Here is a 15971-nt window from a genome sequence, read left to right as displayed (position 1 = left end):
CTTGAGTTACAGAATGATACATGTCAAGAGTTGCTGTTGTTCTATTCCTGCATGGTAGCATGCAGTGCATTAGATTTGAATTCTGCTACTAAATAACTTCATTCATTCATTCATTCATTTATTTTTCATTTCCAACAAAAACATATAAATATATTACAAAAATTGAATACAGTGCATAAATTTCATCATACAAAGTAAAGGATAAATTTACAGAAAACTTGTAGGTATAGGAAAATGTTGGAAATGGGGAGGAATGCTAAAAAGCTGAGCTTGTAGGCTGCATTCCCCCCACACGTAATACAACAAATTATATGATCGATAGACTGATAAGCATTGAAAATGGATGAAACAAAGAAACTAAGACAAAAAGACCTATAACCTAACTTATCCGAAACAAAAACCCTGAACAAATCCCTACACTACACTAAGTCGCTGTCATGCCGGAAAAGAGAGGAGAGAAACAAAATAGTATGTGTGTGTGTGTGTGTGTGTGTGTGTGTGTGTGTGTGTGTGTGAGTGTGTGTGTGTGTGTATGAGAGAGAGGGGGGGGGAGAAAGCAGCTTAATGCGTGGTGTGAAGATAAGAGACAAAAAAAAAAAAAAAATAGAAGGACACGAGAGGTAGTGGATGGATGGAGCCGCTTAGCTGTAATTCCAATAAAATATAAGGTTGGATTTTACACTTCTTTGCAACCAATAAAGAATCAACAATTCTTATAACTGTTCAAAATATTTTTCTTCAGATTACTCTTAAAGGAACTTAAACTTGGAGATGTCCTCAAACTGTTAGAAAGGTTGTTCCAATATTTAGGTCCAGCAAATGTAAATATAGAATGTGTAAACATTGTTCTAGTTAAAGGCAGATGGAATTCATCTGAGTGACGAGTTGGATATTTATGGAACGAGCGGTTTCTCGCAAACATGCTTGTGAAGACAGACGGCAACAAATTATTAGAAAGTTTATACATAAATTGGCCAAGACAATAATAATAAATATCAGTTATCTTTAAAATTTTGTTTTCAGAAAATAAAACATCGGTGTGGGCTCTCCAAGAAACATGACAAATTATTCGAAGAGCTTTTTTCTGGAGACGGGACAGTCTGTCGAGATATGATGGATGTGTGTTCCCCCAAGCTATGATGCCATAATTCAAATAAGGTAAAATCAAAGCTGAATATAACATTAAAAGGGTGGGAATAGAAAAATAATATTTAACTCTATTAATAACACCAATATTTCGAGATATTGTGTGACAAATACTATCAATATGTGACTTCCATGAAAGTTTATTGTCAATAACCAAACCTAAAAACTTCATTGATGCAACTTCATCTATAACTATATCATCTATTTTTATATTATTAGGAAGATTATTTAAAGTATTACTAAATAATATACATTTAGTTTTAAGAAGATTTATAGACAACTTATTTGACCTTATCCAACATAACAATCTCTTTAATTCAGAATTTAACAAATCCACCAAAATATGAGGATCTGAATGAGAAAACTTGATTTCTTTGATACCACTGTCCAACAATTTTAACCCGTTGAGGACGGACTGATTTTGCTACAACACGCATTTCCCACAGACACCTGCCCGAGTATACTAGGGACTCGTCCTCAACGGGTTAATACTAATTTATCTGTAACATCTTATGGACATAATTGAATATAAAGAATCAACAACATTTACAATAACACAATCACACCAAGCAAACTAAGTGTGGACATGTACCATACACCTATGTCCAAAGTGGCTTATATTTTATCAAATGTATGTGATAAATTTGATCCCATATGAGCAAAAACCTTATTGAGCAAGGAAGTGTATGTATAGCGAAGTGATAGTGTTGTTCCTATAACAATTATTTACAGAATAAACATCCTAATGTTATATGCCTGAACATTCTGAAAGTGTACCTTCTTCCTTTCTTTTTCTCTATTCTCTCAGCACTTTCTAGGAAACATTTTACTGTGATAAGCACTTTATAAATATTGTGAATTATCATTGTCATTATTGTGACATTTGAATATAAAGTTCATTATGTATAAAAGTGAAATCGTTAAAAGAATCCAAAATTGCAAGAGTGCTTGTAAGTAATAGTTCTAAATATTTTGCATTCAGATGAATGTCCAGATATATTAGGATGTGCTTCAAGACTGCACAGCATTAGGTATCTCATATCTGTTTTTGTTGTGACAGTAGAAAGAGATTATCTGCAGATTGCCTTGATTAAATGATCATATCAGCTCTACCACTTGAAGTTTTAGAGTGCTGGAACTCAGTTTCCATATTATTACTAAGCATCTACACTTCAAGTGACAACAGCACAGAACTCTCAGGTAAATCCCCAAAGCTTCAAGAAGTGTATCCTGCTCAGATAATGTACAGGGTGACAAGAGAAAGATTGAGGTTCCTCACGACTACAATGTGTAAGGGGAGCACTTATCCCCTTCTAACACACCAGATGAAATATCTATGGCTTGGTTCAACAACAGGAACCAACAAGGGGCACTCTTCCTCAACAGGGGCAGTCCTCCGATCATAGAATCACACATTCGCACTAGACAGGGCGTATCACACCCCTGGGTGTATACATGCATACATAGATCTATGACTGTCATGTGAGATGCCTACAAGTTCCTCATTTGTCAGTTGCATATCTAAGGAGATGAATAAGAAAAGTAATACGAAGAAAATGTCTCAATGAACAACATTATTTTACCTTGGAAGCTCCTTTCTTTTAAATAAAAAACAAAAAATAAAAAATAAAAAAAAAATAAAAAAAACTAAAAACTAAAAAATAATAATAAAAATGAAAAATTAAAAATTAAAAAATTAAAAATACTGAAAGAGAAAGTTGCAAAAATTCACAGTTTGTATTTCAAAATTTGATTACAGTACCTATCTTAAAGAATGATTACCGTAAGTTGACTTAAAACAAAATAAAAAGTATAGATATGTACACCTTAATCTTTAATGATGTAATGCAAATGCTGTTGGGTGTGTTTCAGAGCAAATCAAATAGTAAAAAAAAAAATGTGATCCTTTGAATTAATGAATGGGATCTATTGATAGGATAAACAATTTTTGTATGTTCAACCCATTAGTTTCAGTGTAGTTGTGTAATGCCCTCTTGGGGACATCACAAAAGAACGATGAAAAGATGCAGACACAAAGGCCCTGCCCAGAACAATGACTGCTTTACTGAGTGAAACTATGAATGTCCTCTTGAAATGTTCTTTAAGAATTTAAAAAAATTGGTAGGCTACACAGCAATATGATACATATACTTTGGCCAATCAGAGACAGAATTTCAAACGTGCTTCAAAAACAATGGGCAACCTTTAACCCTATCACAATCAATGCAAAAAAAAAAAAAAAAAAAACACTTCTTCAATATTTGGGCGACCTTGAATGAAATCAAACTCACAGAATCACAAAAATCTATTACAGATAGGGCATATGATATTAAGTTATGGCATTTTGAAACTCAAGTTTTCACAACACAGTGATATCAGCCATATATGTTCAATTTTACTTTTCTATATATTCAACTTTCAGATGGAATAACGCTTCTGCAAACTACCAGTAAAATCTTATATACAGCAGTATACTTGGTTGTGATGGTGGTGAAAGAGTTAAAAAGACCTTGCTTCTCTTTCAATGGAAGAAAAAATGGCAAATATTCCTCAAGGGGTTTGTGGCAGTGACAAGATTCACAATTCCTGTTGTTGAAGAAATTTTGGAAAGTTTCTCCAAAGCTTCTCGTCTCCAACCTCCTCCGCTATGAACCAGCTATCTTTCTCAATATCTATGATTCTACCTTGCTATTGCACTTAACAGTTTTCACACTGAAATAAAATTTCACTCATTTTCTTTCAGATGGTATCAAGCCTGATGCATTTGACTATCACATTCATATGAATTTTTGTTTGTATAAAGAATTTAAGAAGAACACTTATAGAGTTAATTGCAGAAAACTTTGGAAAGTATTAAAATGTCAGATCAGTTTTTCTTGCATTTCATCCCCTTGTGGGATTGTGTTGCTTGGTTTTCTTGAGAGGAAATAGAAATTGGGTCAAAAGTGTCTCTAAAAAGAACCCATTATCAAAGTATATTTGTCGATCATATAGCACTGAGGCAAAGAGAAATGAGATCTATGAAGAAATAGATAATCCAACAAAGAAAGCAATATCACATTTACCACCATTTCTTTAGCCTACTAACACATTTCCACAATTGTGGGGTCAATTGTCCTATCACATGGGTATATTCTTTGAACATTTTTATCATATCATTTTCATTTTTGTGCATTTATAGAATTGTGACATTGTGCTGGAGAGTCACATGGAGAACTTGGCACTCAAGTAACAAATTTGCTATCAGAAATAGATCACAACACCTTGCATTCATTAAGAAAAAAAAAATTGTGGCATTGGTTGTGCCAAAGCACGGTTAATCTCCATATAATGATGAAACTAAAGACAATAACAATGCAATAATCTAGAATCATTTCTATAACGTGACATTATCATTTTGCATGACAGTTAGACTCTTGCTAGAAAAGAGAAATTTACAGGAACTTTGCATAAATCTACAACTGCATGGAATTCCCAAAGTCATGGTTTAACTTTGTTGAAATTCTTAATATGGACTGTTTCAAGTCAGCAGTACATGTACAGTTGTTAAATGATATCATCAATGAATAGAATAAGAAATTGACTTCTTGTGATGTATGTATTTGTATATTAATTTCTATTGAAGGACCGCTTTTCATCTACTTGATGGTTCTACCATGCCTTGAATCTGCTACTAAAAATAAACAAACAAAAAACAAACAAACCTAAAACAAAAACAAAACCGTGTAACAACTTGTTGCTTATGTGAGCTGAGTATGGAGTGTGTCATTTCTAAGGGAAATAACCATTGTCGGAGGCAAAGGGTATATTACTGATACCAAAAAATTCAAAAGGGAAACTCGACCTTTATGACTCTGATTGTACAGATGGATATCGTTGAAGACAAAACAACGATGCAAACTTTTGGCACTCAGAACGCTTCCTCAGTGACATCATCCTGTAAGATCCAAGAAGATGATGAGAAGGAGACACTAAGATGGACATGCTGTGAGGTAGGATGCATCACACAGCTTAGGATGTCCCCAACTTTCTATACCCCTATGTCACCCCTCCTAGACAATACTAAGTCCTCCCAGAAACCTTTCACGGATCAATGACTCAGAGCCTGTGTCACTCAGACAATGGATCTAATGCAGCTGTGATGGGAACTCGCTTTGCTTCAACTTTCTAGCGAGTCATGTCTTTGACATGATAGCCCTGTGATAAATAACATCAAGGTAAGTCATTTTCAACACAAATTACAACAAGATCTCATATCTAGGCATGTTGCAGTGAATAGAACTGGCTGCACAGTTTATATCACAACAAACATTATCTCCCATTGTCTCATCATGCTGGCACAACAGGAAAAGACTAGTAAGGGACTAAGAGGGGTGGGGAGGGGAAGGAGGTTGGGGGGTTGGTGAGTTATTTGTAGCCCCTCATGGCGATATGTTTGGAGGTGGGTATATGACAGGCAGAAATCATAGTCAGGAATATCGATGTTATTTGCTACTTACGGAAGAAGATGGTATCTAATATTGACCTTTTCAAAACTTTTCTTCTGTTTTTTTTTCTGTTATATATGACACATGGGAATTCTATCTTACCCTGCCAATACCAGATAGCCAGAGGTTTCAACAGCCCATTTTTGTTCTTTTCACAAGAGATATAAATAGCAGCAATTAACCATGTCCAAAACTGACCAGTTACTCTCAAGTACTTTGGACATCTGCCAAGTTGGCAACACATAGGCTTGAATTTTTGTCCTTTTGCTGAAACAAAAGTAGTGTCTTTTTTAATCAGAGGTTGATAAAAATGGTAATATTCATGAGCGCACCACACCTATACTAATATATTTCATGGGTTCACATATGATTTTAGGCATGTGGCTAAACTTGTCACATTTCCAGTCACATTATAATCCATAGCCATACCTGTCCAAAAGGCTTCCAAGTTTGTATCTTTTATTGGAGAAATGCAGTAAGAGAGGAAAATTCTTGAGAAAGCACTAGGGGAAAAGAGAAGACTCGTCTAGCGAGAGATATTTTCACCGAGGCTTGAAGGGATGGGGTTATGAACAGGAGAGGAAGGAAGCTGTAGAATTTGAAGCAGTTGTAGAACAAAAGAAATATGGGAGAATTTGAGCAGTGAAGCATCGTCGATCATTTCCACCGGCCCCTCGGCTAGGATTAGTCCAGTCATGTGATGCGTGATAATCACAGCCAACTTGGCTGGCTTTCTGCATCTTCTGTATCATTTCAGCATTAATTATATGGAAACGTAAAAATAAATGGAAGTTGGTAACAATTGTCTAAACTTGCATCGCCTCATTCCAAACTTGGAAGGCACATTGAATGGTTTAACTATGAAACTAATTGTCACATGTACAGCCTTCTATCACTGAACATTGTCATTGTCACTTCCAAGTGAAGGGCAACTGATAGAGCGTGTACGAATAATTCACAAGCAAATATTGCTAATACTTTCACTATGCCCCTTTGCAGAGCTCTTTTCAAACTTATGATGCTACACATGATATTCCTTCACTGAGCTTTGGGTGGCTCAATAAATATATAATTTGATGGTGTGTGATGGTCAGCTTTTGAGGAGGGAAATTCAGCTGTGTGACCACATTTGTAATTCAAATGACTTCATGCTTTTATAATTCAAATCACTGAATGATACAGAGATAGAGATATATATATACATTAACATGTATTTTCATGTAAACTGACATCTCTTCTACAGCTCTTCTTCTCTCCAGCTATTGTTCTGACTGTAAAATGGCTCTAGAAGGGGGATTACAATTCTACTTTAATGTCAACTGGACCCTGTGAAACACTCAGAAAAGTCACAAATTTCAGTGGTTTCTTGTGCTGTAGATGGGTAGGTTGATATCTATATTCCAAGAATGTCAATTTCATATTCCAGCATATGATTACCTTTGTAGCTTGGCAGTACATCCTATTTCACAACACTACATTGACATCATACTTAGACAATTTGACTGAACAAACACAAAGGATCCAACCTAGGAAATCAGCCTACCCAAATAATGTACATATGAAGCTTTGTTGCCACGTTTTCTATGCCACAAGAAAATGGTTTTGGAGTGAGCACCTAACTACACTGTGGCACATGGTCGTACCACACTCTTCTATAGAGAAATACACTTGGTCAGTCTCAGGATGGGGGTACCCTACAAAAAGACACTCATGCAAGCTGCCCTGAATAAGAAGTGTGGACTAAGCAATGGCTGCCTCAGGATGACCCAATGTGGACAGTACATTGATGTCCTGATTGACACTGACCAAGGAGGTGTGTGATACCTCATTGCACTGACCATGAGGCCTTTATTTAGCATGCACCTGGACAATAGAAACAGGTGAAGATGACCACCTACCATCATACTCCACACGCAATCTTGACCAGTCTATGGTCAAGGCATCTTTTCCTGTGAGTGGTCAAAGTTCTCACACCATGTTGAAAGTAACCCCATTTGTCTTTGTGACAGATCAAAGATACTGCAAAAGCAGTCAGCATAAAAAGGTGTCTATCCAAACTGGAACCAGGCCATAGATATGGCTGAAAGATGTACTTGACGGTAAGCTGATACCAGTGGAATTATTCTGAAATGGCTTTGCGAAGACAATGCAAACAGAATCATAAATGTGAATATAAAACATATGATTACATAATGCCATATCTATGAAGCCATGGATACAACCTGAGAATGCCCATACAAGCAGTTAAAGAAATGATTGGCAAAACAATCCTTCATATGCTTTAACTTATAAATAATAGTATCATGATAGCATAAATCAACTGACAAAAGGCATGCCTTACATGAGGATTATACACAAAACATAACTAGATTTGAATTCATGAAATTCTTCCGTCGAGATGTTTTTCATTGCAAATGATTGACAAATTGCCCTACATCGATGTAAATAAGCACTGAATTGATCAGTGTTTTAGTAGTACCTTAGCTATGATAAAAAATCATGGGCATATGTACTCGAGCAGGATTCGAACTTACGACCTCCTGATCTCCGGAAAGGCATCATCTCCACTAGACCACCGAGCTTCCCCCCAACAGTAAGTGTTGGTTCTAATCCTTAAAGCATGCAGCGGGTACTGCATAATTATTCAAATTCATGAAATTCTTTCGTCGAGATGTTTGGAGTATGTATGCCCATGATTTTTTATCATGGCTACTACTAAAACACTGATCAATTCAGTGCTTATTTACGTCAATGTAGGGCAATTTGTCAATCATTTGCAATGAAAAACATAACTAGCTTGTGATATCAAAATAGCACAGCTCCTTGACAAAGTCATTGACAGACTCATCAATTCAGTCACAAAACTTCATCAATAGTTACAAAATTACCTTATACACTTCTGTGCATTTCAATGAACAATGCAAACTTGGCATTCTACCCATACACAATGTAAGGATACTATATAAGTAAAAATTTTCATGGTGTGGATATTATTTTCTTGCATTTCGCATGACGAAACCAGCATGAAAAATAAAAGCATGCAAATTTTTTGCTCGTTCTATCTAATACATTATGTACCACTTTATATTTTGATTCCAGGGAATTACTGACACCCAAATTCATCTTAACCTGCCGAGCAGGAAAAATTACTCGCACAGCAATGTCCATTTTTATAGTAGTCTGAAAGCAAGGTACTTTCTATAATACCACAGGTAATACAATGATTAGGTTTGTAGAACCATGGAGCTAATTAGTAGCTCCATGGTAGAACTGAGTAATGATATGACTAGGTGATACATGGTAACAAGCCACTATCTACAGGTGTTACAGGGCCCTTGTCCCCCTCCCCCATCCAACATTAATCCCTTAATCCTTGGCAACAGGATATCGAGGGTGTGGGGCGGCGTAACACAGTTATATATAAACCTCACGGGGGAAGGGGGAGGGACAAAGGAGGAATAGGCCTTTGTCATCTGAATATGACTCTCATTCAACCCTTTCCCAAGGGAATGCAATTACCGGAGTAAAAATGTCACAATGAAAGTGGACAGACTTGGAACCGTAGCGAAGTATAATGGAAATCATCTGACTTAGTTTTCAAATTCAGGGGTAAGTTCTCTCTTAGGAATAGTGAGAGAAATCAACACTGTTTTTTTTTTTTCAGAGCGGCAAATATCTGCAGATCAAAGAACATGCTAATGCACAATAAAAAATAATAATGATGATAACAGACTAGTCAAAATGAAATACCCAGCCCCCCCCCAAAAAAGAGCTATTTTGAAGGTGAGATTCATATTTCAGTTTAAAAATGGATATATTGCACATATACTATGTTAAACTTAAATCTATGAAAAATGTTTTTTAATCTCAAAAACATATCTTCTAAGTTTTGTGGAAACAAAACACATACTTTCGTAAAAACAAATGAGTTAGCAACTTTGTTGTTTATGTAACAAACTTTTGTGTCTAATTCCTTGGTGTTATAAAAAAAAAATATCTAAATTGATTCAAATACATCATAAGCCATGTGAAGGAATTGAAAGTTACCACCTCTCTAGAAACAGGTCTTATCACAAATCTACAATAACAAATCCATTATTCAATGATATGCATGTGTGATACTCATCAATGCGATATCTGTTATGTGAGGTCGGAAAAAGGTGAAAATCCTGCAAATCCTTGACGAGGAACATTAAACAGCTCAAAATGTCAAGGTTGATGAGGCCACATCATAACAAACTTTCTGAAGTCTGCTTCAGAGCGCAGAAACTACAAGTCATGGTGTTTTTGAAATGTGATGCCCGGCAGATTTCACAAAGAGCTAACAGTAGCAAGGGTTAGAGACAAGTTCTCTTTGTTTCGCTGATTTTGTTTGTGGTTATTCACTAGTGTATTCTATCGAAAGCCCTTTCTCTTGCCAGAATTGCAATCTTACAAGTATAAGTGTGTTATAATAATGTGTTGTAACTAGACTGAAAAAAATATTGGATGCAAGACTTTTTTTTAAATGTAATCAATCATCAATATCCAGAGCACTTAAAGGTCACCTTTGTTTCCAAAAGAAATGTGCTGATGAGAAAAGAAAATTTAAAGGTTTTAAAGTAAAAACCACTATGTGACTCATAGGCATGACAGTCTGATACAGTAGCCAAACATCCATTTCCTTATTTTGGTATTTTTCTAATTTTTTCAGGTCACAAACTTTTCAAAGAAGTACATTTTACTGCAGTTTATCTTTATAGATCTCCAAAAGGAAACAGTATAAGAAGTGCCACCATATAAATATGGTATTAAAAACAATCTGGTTAAAAGACTAAATACAATCGAGCAGACAAGAGATAAGGTATTCAAACCCAATAATGCAATTTAAGACACCAAATCAACATGCTTGAAAAGTATTGAAAAGGTCTGTTTGTCAAAACATAGACATTATAGTTCCAACAGGACATTTCCATGAAGTCAAACAAGCTCTAATCTTCATAGATTTCATCAAGATTACTGTCAAAGTGGAAATTTTTGTGCTTTTCACGCAACCAGAAAACAACATCAAAATAAAATCATATTGATATTTTTGCTTGCCATATGTTCCACTTATAGATGTCTTGATTCCTCAGAATTAAAACACAAAAAATTTCTCTTACCCGGCCAAGCACGAAAAATTACTCGCGTGAAAATATCCACTTTTACAGTAATGCATTGGAAATTTGTCTCAGCTTTTAAGGTTTGTGACTTTATGACAATAAAGTGGTGATGAGTCGCATGTAATGTTGATGATCACATTGCATGTAGAGAGTGAGAAGGTGATATTTAAGTTGTAACTTCATTTTTTGGAGACAAGAAGAAGCTACAAAAGTTGAGATTTGTTGTGGTACTTACCATCCTATCCTCAATCCAGCCTTTCAGGTCAAAAATGAGGCTCCCGTCGAACTCTTCTGTGAGTTGGGTCGGGTCGATGTGGGTATGGAGGTCACGGTGACTGTCCAGAAAGTCAATCTAGTCAAAGGGGTAAAATATGGGTACAAAGATCTGCAATAAGGAGGTAAGTCCATTTAGACACTTTTTGGTAATTTCCGTATCATTGGACGCTTCCAGGTATACATCCGAGGAGTATGTATTTATCCAAGAAGTGTTCACGTTGGTTTCCACAAGTAGCTGAATAAATATGGTATTCTGTAAAGAGGCAAGAAGATCTTTGGTTTCATTGCCATTTGATGGTCATTTCACAAAGTTTGGGAAGACTTAAAGGTCCAACGAGGTCATGTAAGTGACAGCAAGAAGAGAGATGGCTATCTCCATTAACTACAAACAGGGGGACAGTGATGGACATTAATCACTAAGTTCCTGTGACAAGCTGATGAAGTCTTGCAGTCCCAGAATCCCCGGCTGCCCCTCTCGGTGAATGTGGGCTGGTAAACCAGGCACAGGTACGGCACACAGACATGGGGAGAGGGCATGGAAACGAGCCCTCTGCGGGCCGAGCTGAGCTGAGAACTGGCAACTTGGCAACGCTCGGCTTTTACCCTACAGAAGTTAGTGGAACAGGATGCTGTGTTTCATCACGCTGGCGGGCATGCACAAACACACACACACACACACGCACACACACAGACACTCATGTATAATGCACACATCATAAACTTTTAATGTATGTGGGGCATGTAGGTATGTGGCCGAAAACGTTAGGCTGAAAACTTCTGTTTTAAATAGCGCGTGCCGTTTTCCTGCCTAAGTCTCTCAAGATCTAGTACCAGGAAGTCTGTGTTATTGGCACACAGTTAGTTATTTCTTGCAGGAAATTTGAACTCCTCTGCCATAATACTAATAATTCCAATTGCCCTATTAGATTATTAACCTATCTAGATGACTTAAATTGAAGATTGCCCTTTTACAATGTGTTTGAAAAAATGGATATTTCCCGGATCTGACATTAGATTAGGAGCTATTTATTGCATCCATCCTGACCTTTTTCATTCTTTTATATTTTTGTTTGCCCAGCAGGCTTTGGGGCATGGGACTAACATGTACACATGTAAGTTGCCTGACAGTAAAGTTTAGGTGTTTCAGGCAAGCAGATAAATGGGTTTGCAGCACTCAATTGTGTGACAGAAATTTGCTTTGATTACTTTTTAACTGTTGCTATGTCAGATGACTGTCAATCAGGCAGACTTTATGCCAGCTTTGGAGTTCCCTTAAACAGCGTTCTAGGCAAGCCCGGTGTAAAATGTGACCGTAAATTGGTCTGTTCTTCAAAACAAGCAAACTACCCTTTTTTAAAATTTCTTTAATTTTCTAAAGGGAAGGGACATGGTATGGGGTAGTTTCATTCACTATGCAAAGAAAATGTGTGAAGAATTTAATGATAGACATTTATTGAGTTACTGTTTACAATTCTGACCGTTCATTATTCTGAAGGTTTAATCCCAAAATGAAATAAGGTTTAATTATTCCTAAGGTTCATAATTCTGAACATGAAGAAAGGTTTATTATTCTAAAGGTTTATTGATCCAAATATGGGAATAAGGTTCCTAAATTATTACGAAAGTTGTTTCTTTTTTTTAATGAAACAAGATTCATAATTCCAAAGATAAAACTCACCTTCTTTTCATTTTCAGATTAACGAACCTGATTTCATTTTCAGATTGTGCACAATCCAAAATGTCCAAATCTTGAAATCTATTGACTCACAAATTTAACGTGGAAAAAAAATGTGAATCATTTTAGCTGTGCACAATAACATTGAAAACTAGAAATGCAATAACTCTAAAATTTGCAAACCAAATCCCAAGAATGAGCCAGATTTGAGAGCTGCAAAGGCTAGCATTGCAATGTCCCTCAGAAAAAACTTATGGCCCCGGTGATTACATAATCAAGTCATTATGTAACAACAGACTCCCCATATGACCCCTCTGTACAGTATACAGTGTGCATCCTGTCAATTTTGTTACCCTCGTTGTTACCGAGTTCTTTAGCCTTGGGCTTCGTCTCAAACTTTAAGTGGTAAGAAAGGAAATACTCCGCACCTCTGTCATTTTATCTATACTCAGTAGTCAAGTGGGCCTCTTGTTGTCTGTAAGGTTGCTAGGAAGGGTATTCTGTAATAGAAACTTTAAAAAAAATTTTTCTTAAAGGGAAACACTAATCATGACTAAGTTCCCTTTTTAATGAAATAAAAATATCCCTTTGCATCAAATTATGCAGTTAATGAAATGAATAACAGGTTAGTGACTTCTCAAAACAGGAGGTATAGTTTTTTAATATTACACATATTCCTTGCTTTCATGTTTGTTTTTCTTGAACATTATTGTGAGTACAGAGTTCTGAAGATTTATATTTATAAAACAAATATCCCCTGTAAATCACCATTGCAATGAATGAATAGGCTTCGGTCTTTATATCATGCTCATAACATATGAGGTGACACGTGACCCAGAGGAGAGACAGAGTAAGGTCTCCAGCCCGGCGACTTAAGGGGCCCACGTCAGGAAACTGGGAGCTACCGGTTTGAGAGGGTCGAAACTCCACGACACGACGGGTCACTTACATACAGGAAACCCCTTCCTATTACCCAATAGGGGTTTTGTTTTGCCCCCTTTTATCTATTTTTTTTTTTTTGGGGGGGGTGACATTGTCTACTTGTCCGATGAGTGCTTGCGAGATTTGCTGTATTAATAGTTAGCAAGTACTGGTGGGTATCCAATTCCATGTATCAAAAAAATTATAACCAGTCTGGTTGATTGGATAACTGAGAAGTAGGAAATTAATATTTTCATCATTCTAATAATGATAATGATAATAATGATAATGATAATACTACTACTACTACTACTACTAATAATAATAATGATAATAATAATAATAATTATTATTATTATCATTATTATTATTATTATTATTATTATTATCATTATTATTATTATCATTATTATGGATTTTATGAAGGATTTTTGATATTTCGGCAGGTCGGGTCACCGAACTTGGGAGTTTGCGCTGTGCATTTTTAAAGACTTTCATACGTGCAATAAAGTGCATGCTCTGGTTTCTGCTAGGGCGAGGCGCGCCCTGCAGCTGAAAGTTGATGATGTAACCAAAGGCTTCTATAATGGGAAATCGGGCGATTTTCAGCATGCATATGTATGGGTGGAAGTCACTGACCTCTATGGAAGAACAAAAACACTGATGGAAATAAGCTGCTTGGTGGAGGTCTGCACTCTCAGAGTGTTTCTCAAGCATGTTGTTGTTGTTATCATTATCATAAGCACCCTATATCATGGCTTCTGCACATGTCCATTCCCCTAAGCACACACACACACACACACACACACACACACACACACACACACACACACACACACACACACACACACACACACACAATTTGCAAGAATCATCAAGATTGAAGGAAGCAGATCAAAAGTAGATGGATGATGTCAAACCATTTTTATAACATAACATTCATGCCCAAATAGGGAGATGGACATTCAGATGACTGCTATGAATTTCATCATTATCGCTTAAGTCAATATCATCAACATCACATTCATTTATTATTGTTATAACTTTCAGTACAATTATGGTTGTTATTAACATTAACATTATCACCTTTATCATTACCATCATCATCATCGTCATCATCATCATCATCAGTATCATTGCTACAATCAGCAATCTCAATAACATTTTATCAGTATGTTATAACACTCTGGTAACTTGTCTGTAATATCTCTGGACATATTCACTTTCCAGTCTTCTTCCAATACAAGATTTCATATAGCCATTTAAATGAGAAAATGCATTTTTGCAATTAGGAACATGTCTTGAATGTATAAGTATTGGAATTTGTTTAAAAAAGGAAAAGCAAAACAGGGAGGAACATAAAAGTAAAAAGAATGGTGATGGACAGTTGAAATGAGTCAAAAGAAGATTACATACAGACAGAATGTGTTTCTGTTTCATTTAAACTCCTGCATCAATCACCACATGAGATGTGCAGTGCATCTTTTACCGACAATGTGATTCTTATGTTCTCAAAATCTGTGTGTCATTTCAAACAGGAAAATCAGTCAATTTCTGGAGAACATGTCACACAATGGCAGCCACTGCACTGGGGAATTTGAATCATGAATGCTCACTTCAAGAATTATTCACTTCCTGCATTAAAAAAAGGAAAATAAAATAAAGAGCTAAGGAAAAATTCTGGACACTGCATGCAATAAATTGTCATAGCCTGCCTGCCCAGGCAATTCTGTCTGATGACATCACAGGTAATTCCCCAAGCAGTTTGGAATGAACTCTAAATAGTGAAGTGAAAAGGTTAAACATCCGAAAGAATACAGAACCATTACAGATGCCATTTTGGACATGAATTGTTTGCCAACAAGTACTTGACCTCCTTTCTAAACTTCCTAAGTCCTTGTACCTTACAGCAGCAATCAAAGCAGGGACTTTTGTTTGTACTTTTTTTCTAGGGGTGGAGGTTTTTTTTAATACAGTAAACCTCGCATGAGTCGAAGCTCTCGGGACTGAGAAAAATGCGTCGACTTAAGTGAACTTCGACTCTCGCGAGAGTCGATTTTTTTTCGACTCACAGTTTAGTACATGTATTATAGTACATTTGCATGCATGCGTGTGTGTGTGTGTGTGTGCGTGCGGGTGTGTGTTTGCATTCAAATTAGTCTGTTCTTGAAGATAATGTTCTTATTTTGTTCTAAATTGAACATGGAATTTGTATCAATACTAGTAGTTAAACGTAGTTCTGAGAATGTCTGGGCTAATGTGGTAATGTGCATGTGCTATGTCTATGCAATGGTGCAACATAGGTAGCCGTCTCTGTCAATCTAC

The 15971-nt window shown here is 36.2% G+C and overlaps 1 protein-coding gene across 3 annotated transcripts in view; it reads right to left on the bottom strand.

Moving 5' to 3' along the window:
• Window positions 1–15971, bottom strand: part of LOC139726858 (guanine nucleotide exchange factor DBS-like) — a 198950-nt gene that overhangs the window by 71854 nt on the left and 111125 nt on the right. For all 3 annotated transcript variants that reach the window (XM_071637853.1, XM_071637851.1, XM_071637852.1), the window contains one exon: window positions 11010–11126. In XM_071637853.1, the coding sequence (XP_071493954.1) occupies window positions 11010–11126 (117 nt within the window). The remainder of the gene's footprint in view (window positions 1–11009; window positions 11127–15971) is intronic.

The sequence above is a fragment of the Diadema antillarum genome, unplaced genomic scaffold, assembly GCF_040938485.1.
Source record: "Diadema antillarum isolate AM-2024a unplaced genomic scaffold, OU_Dant_1.0 seq00000102_RagTag, whole genome shotgun sequence".
Classification (NCBI taxonomy): domain Eukaryota; kingdom Metazoa; phylum Echinodermata; class Echinoidea; order Diadematoida; family Diadematidae; genus Diadema; species Diadema antillarum.
This window is presented reverse-complemented; position numbering and strand designations above follow the sequence as displayed.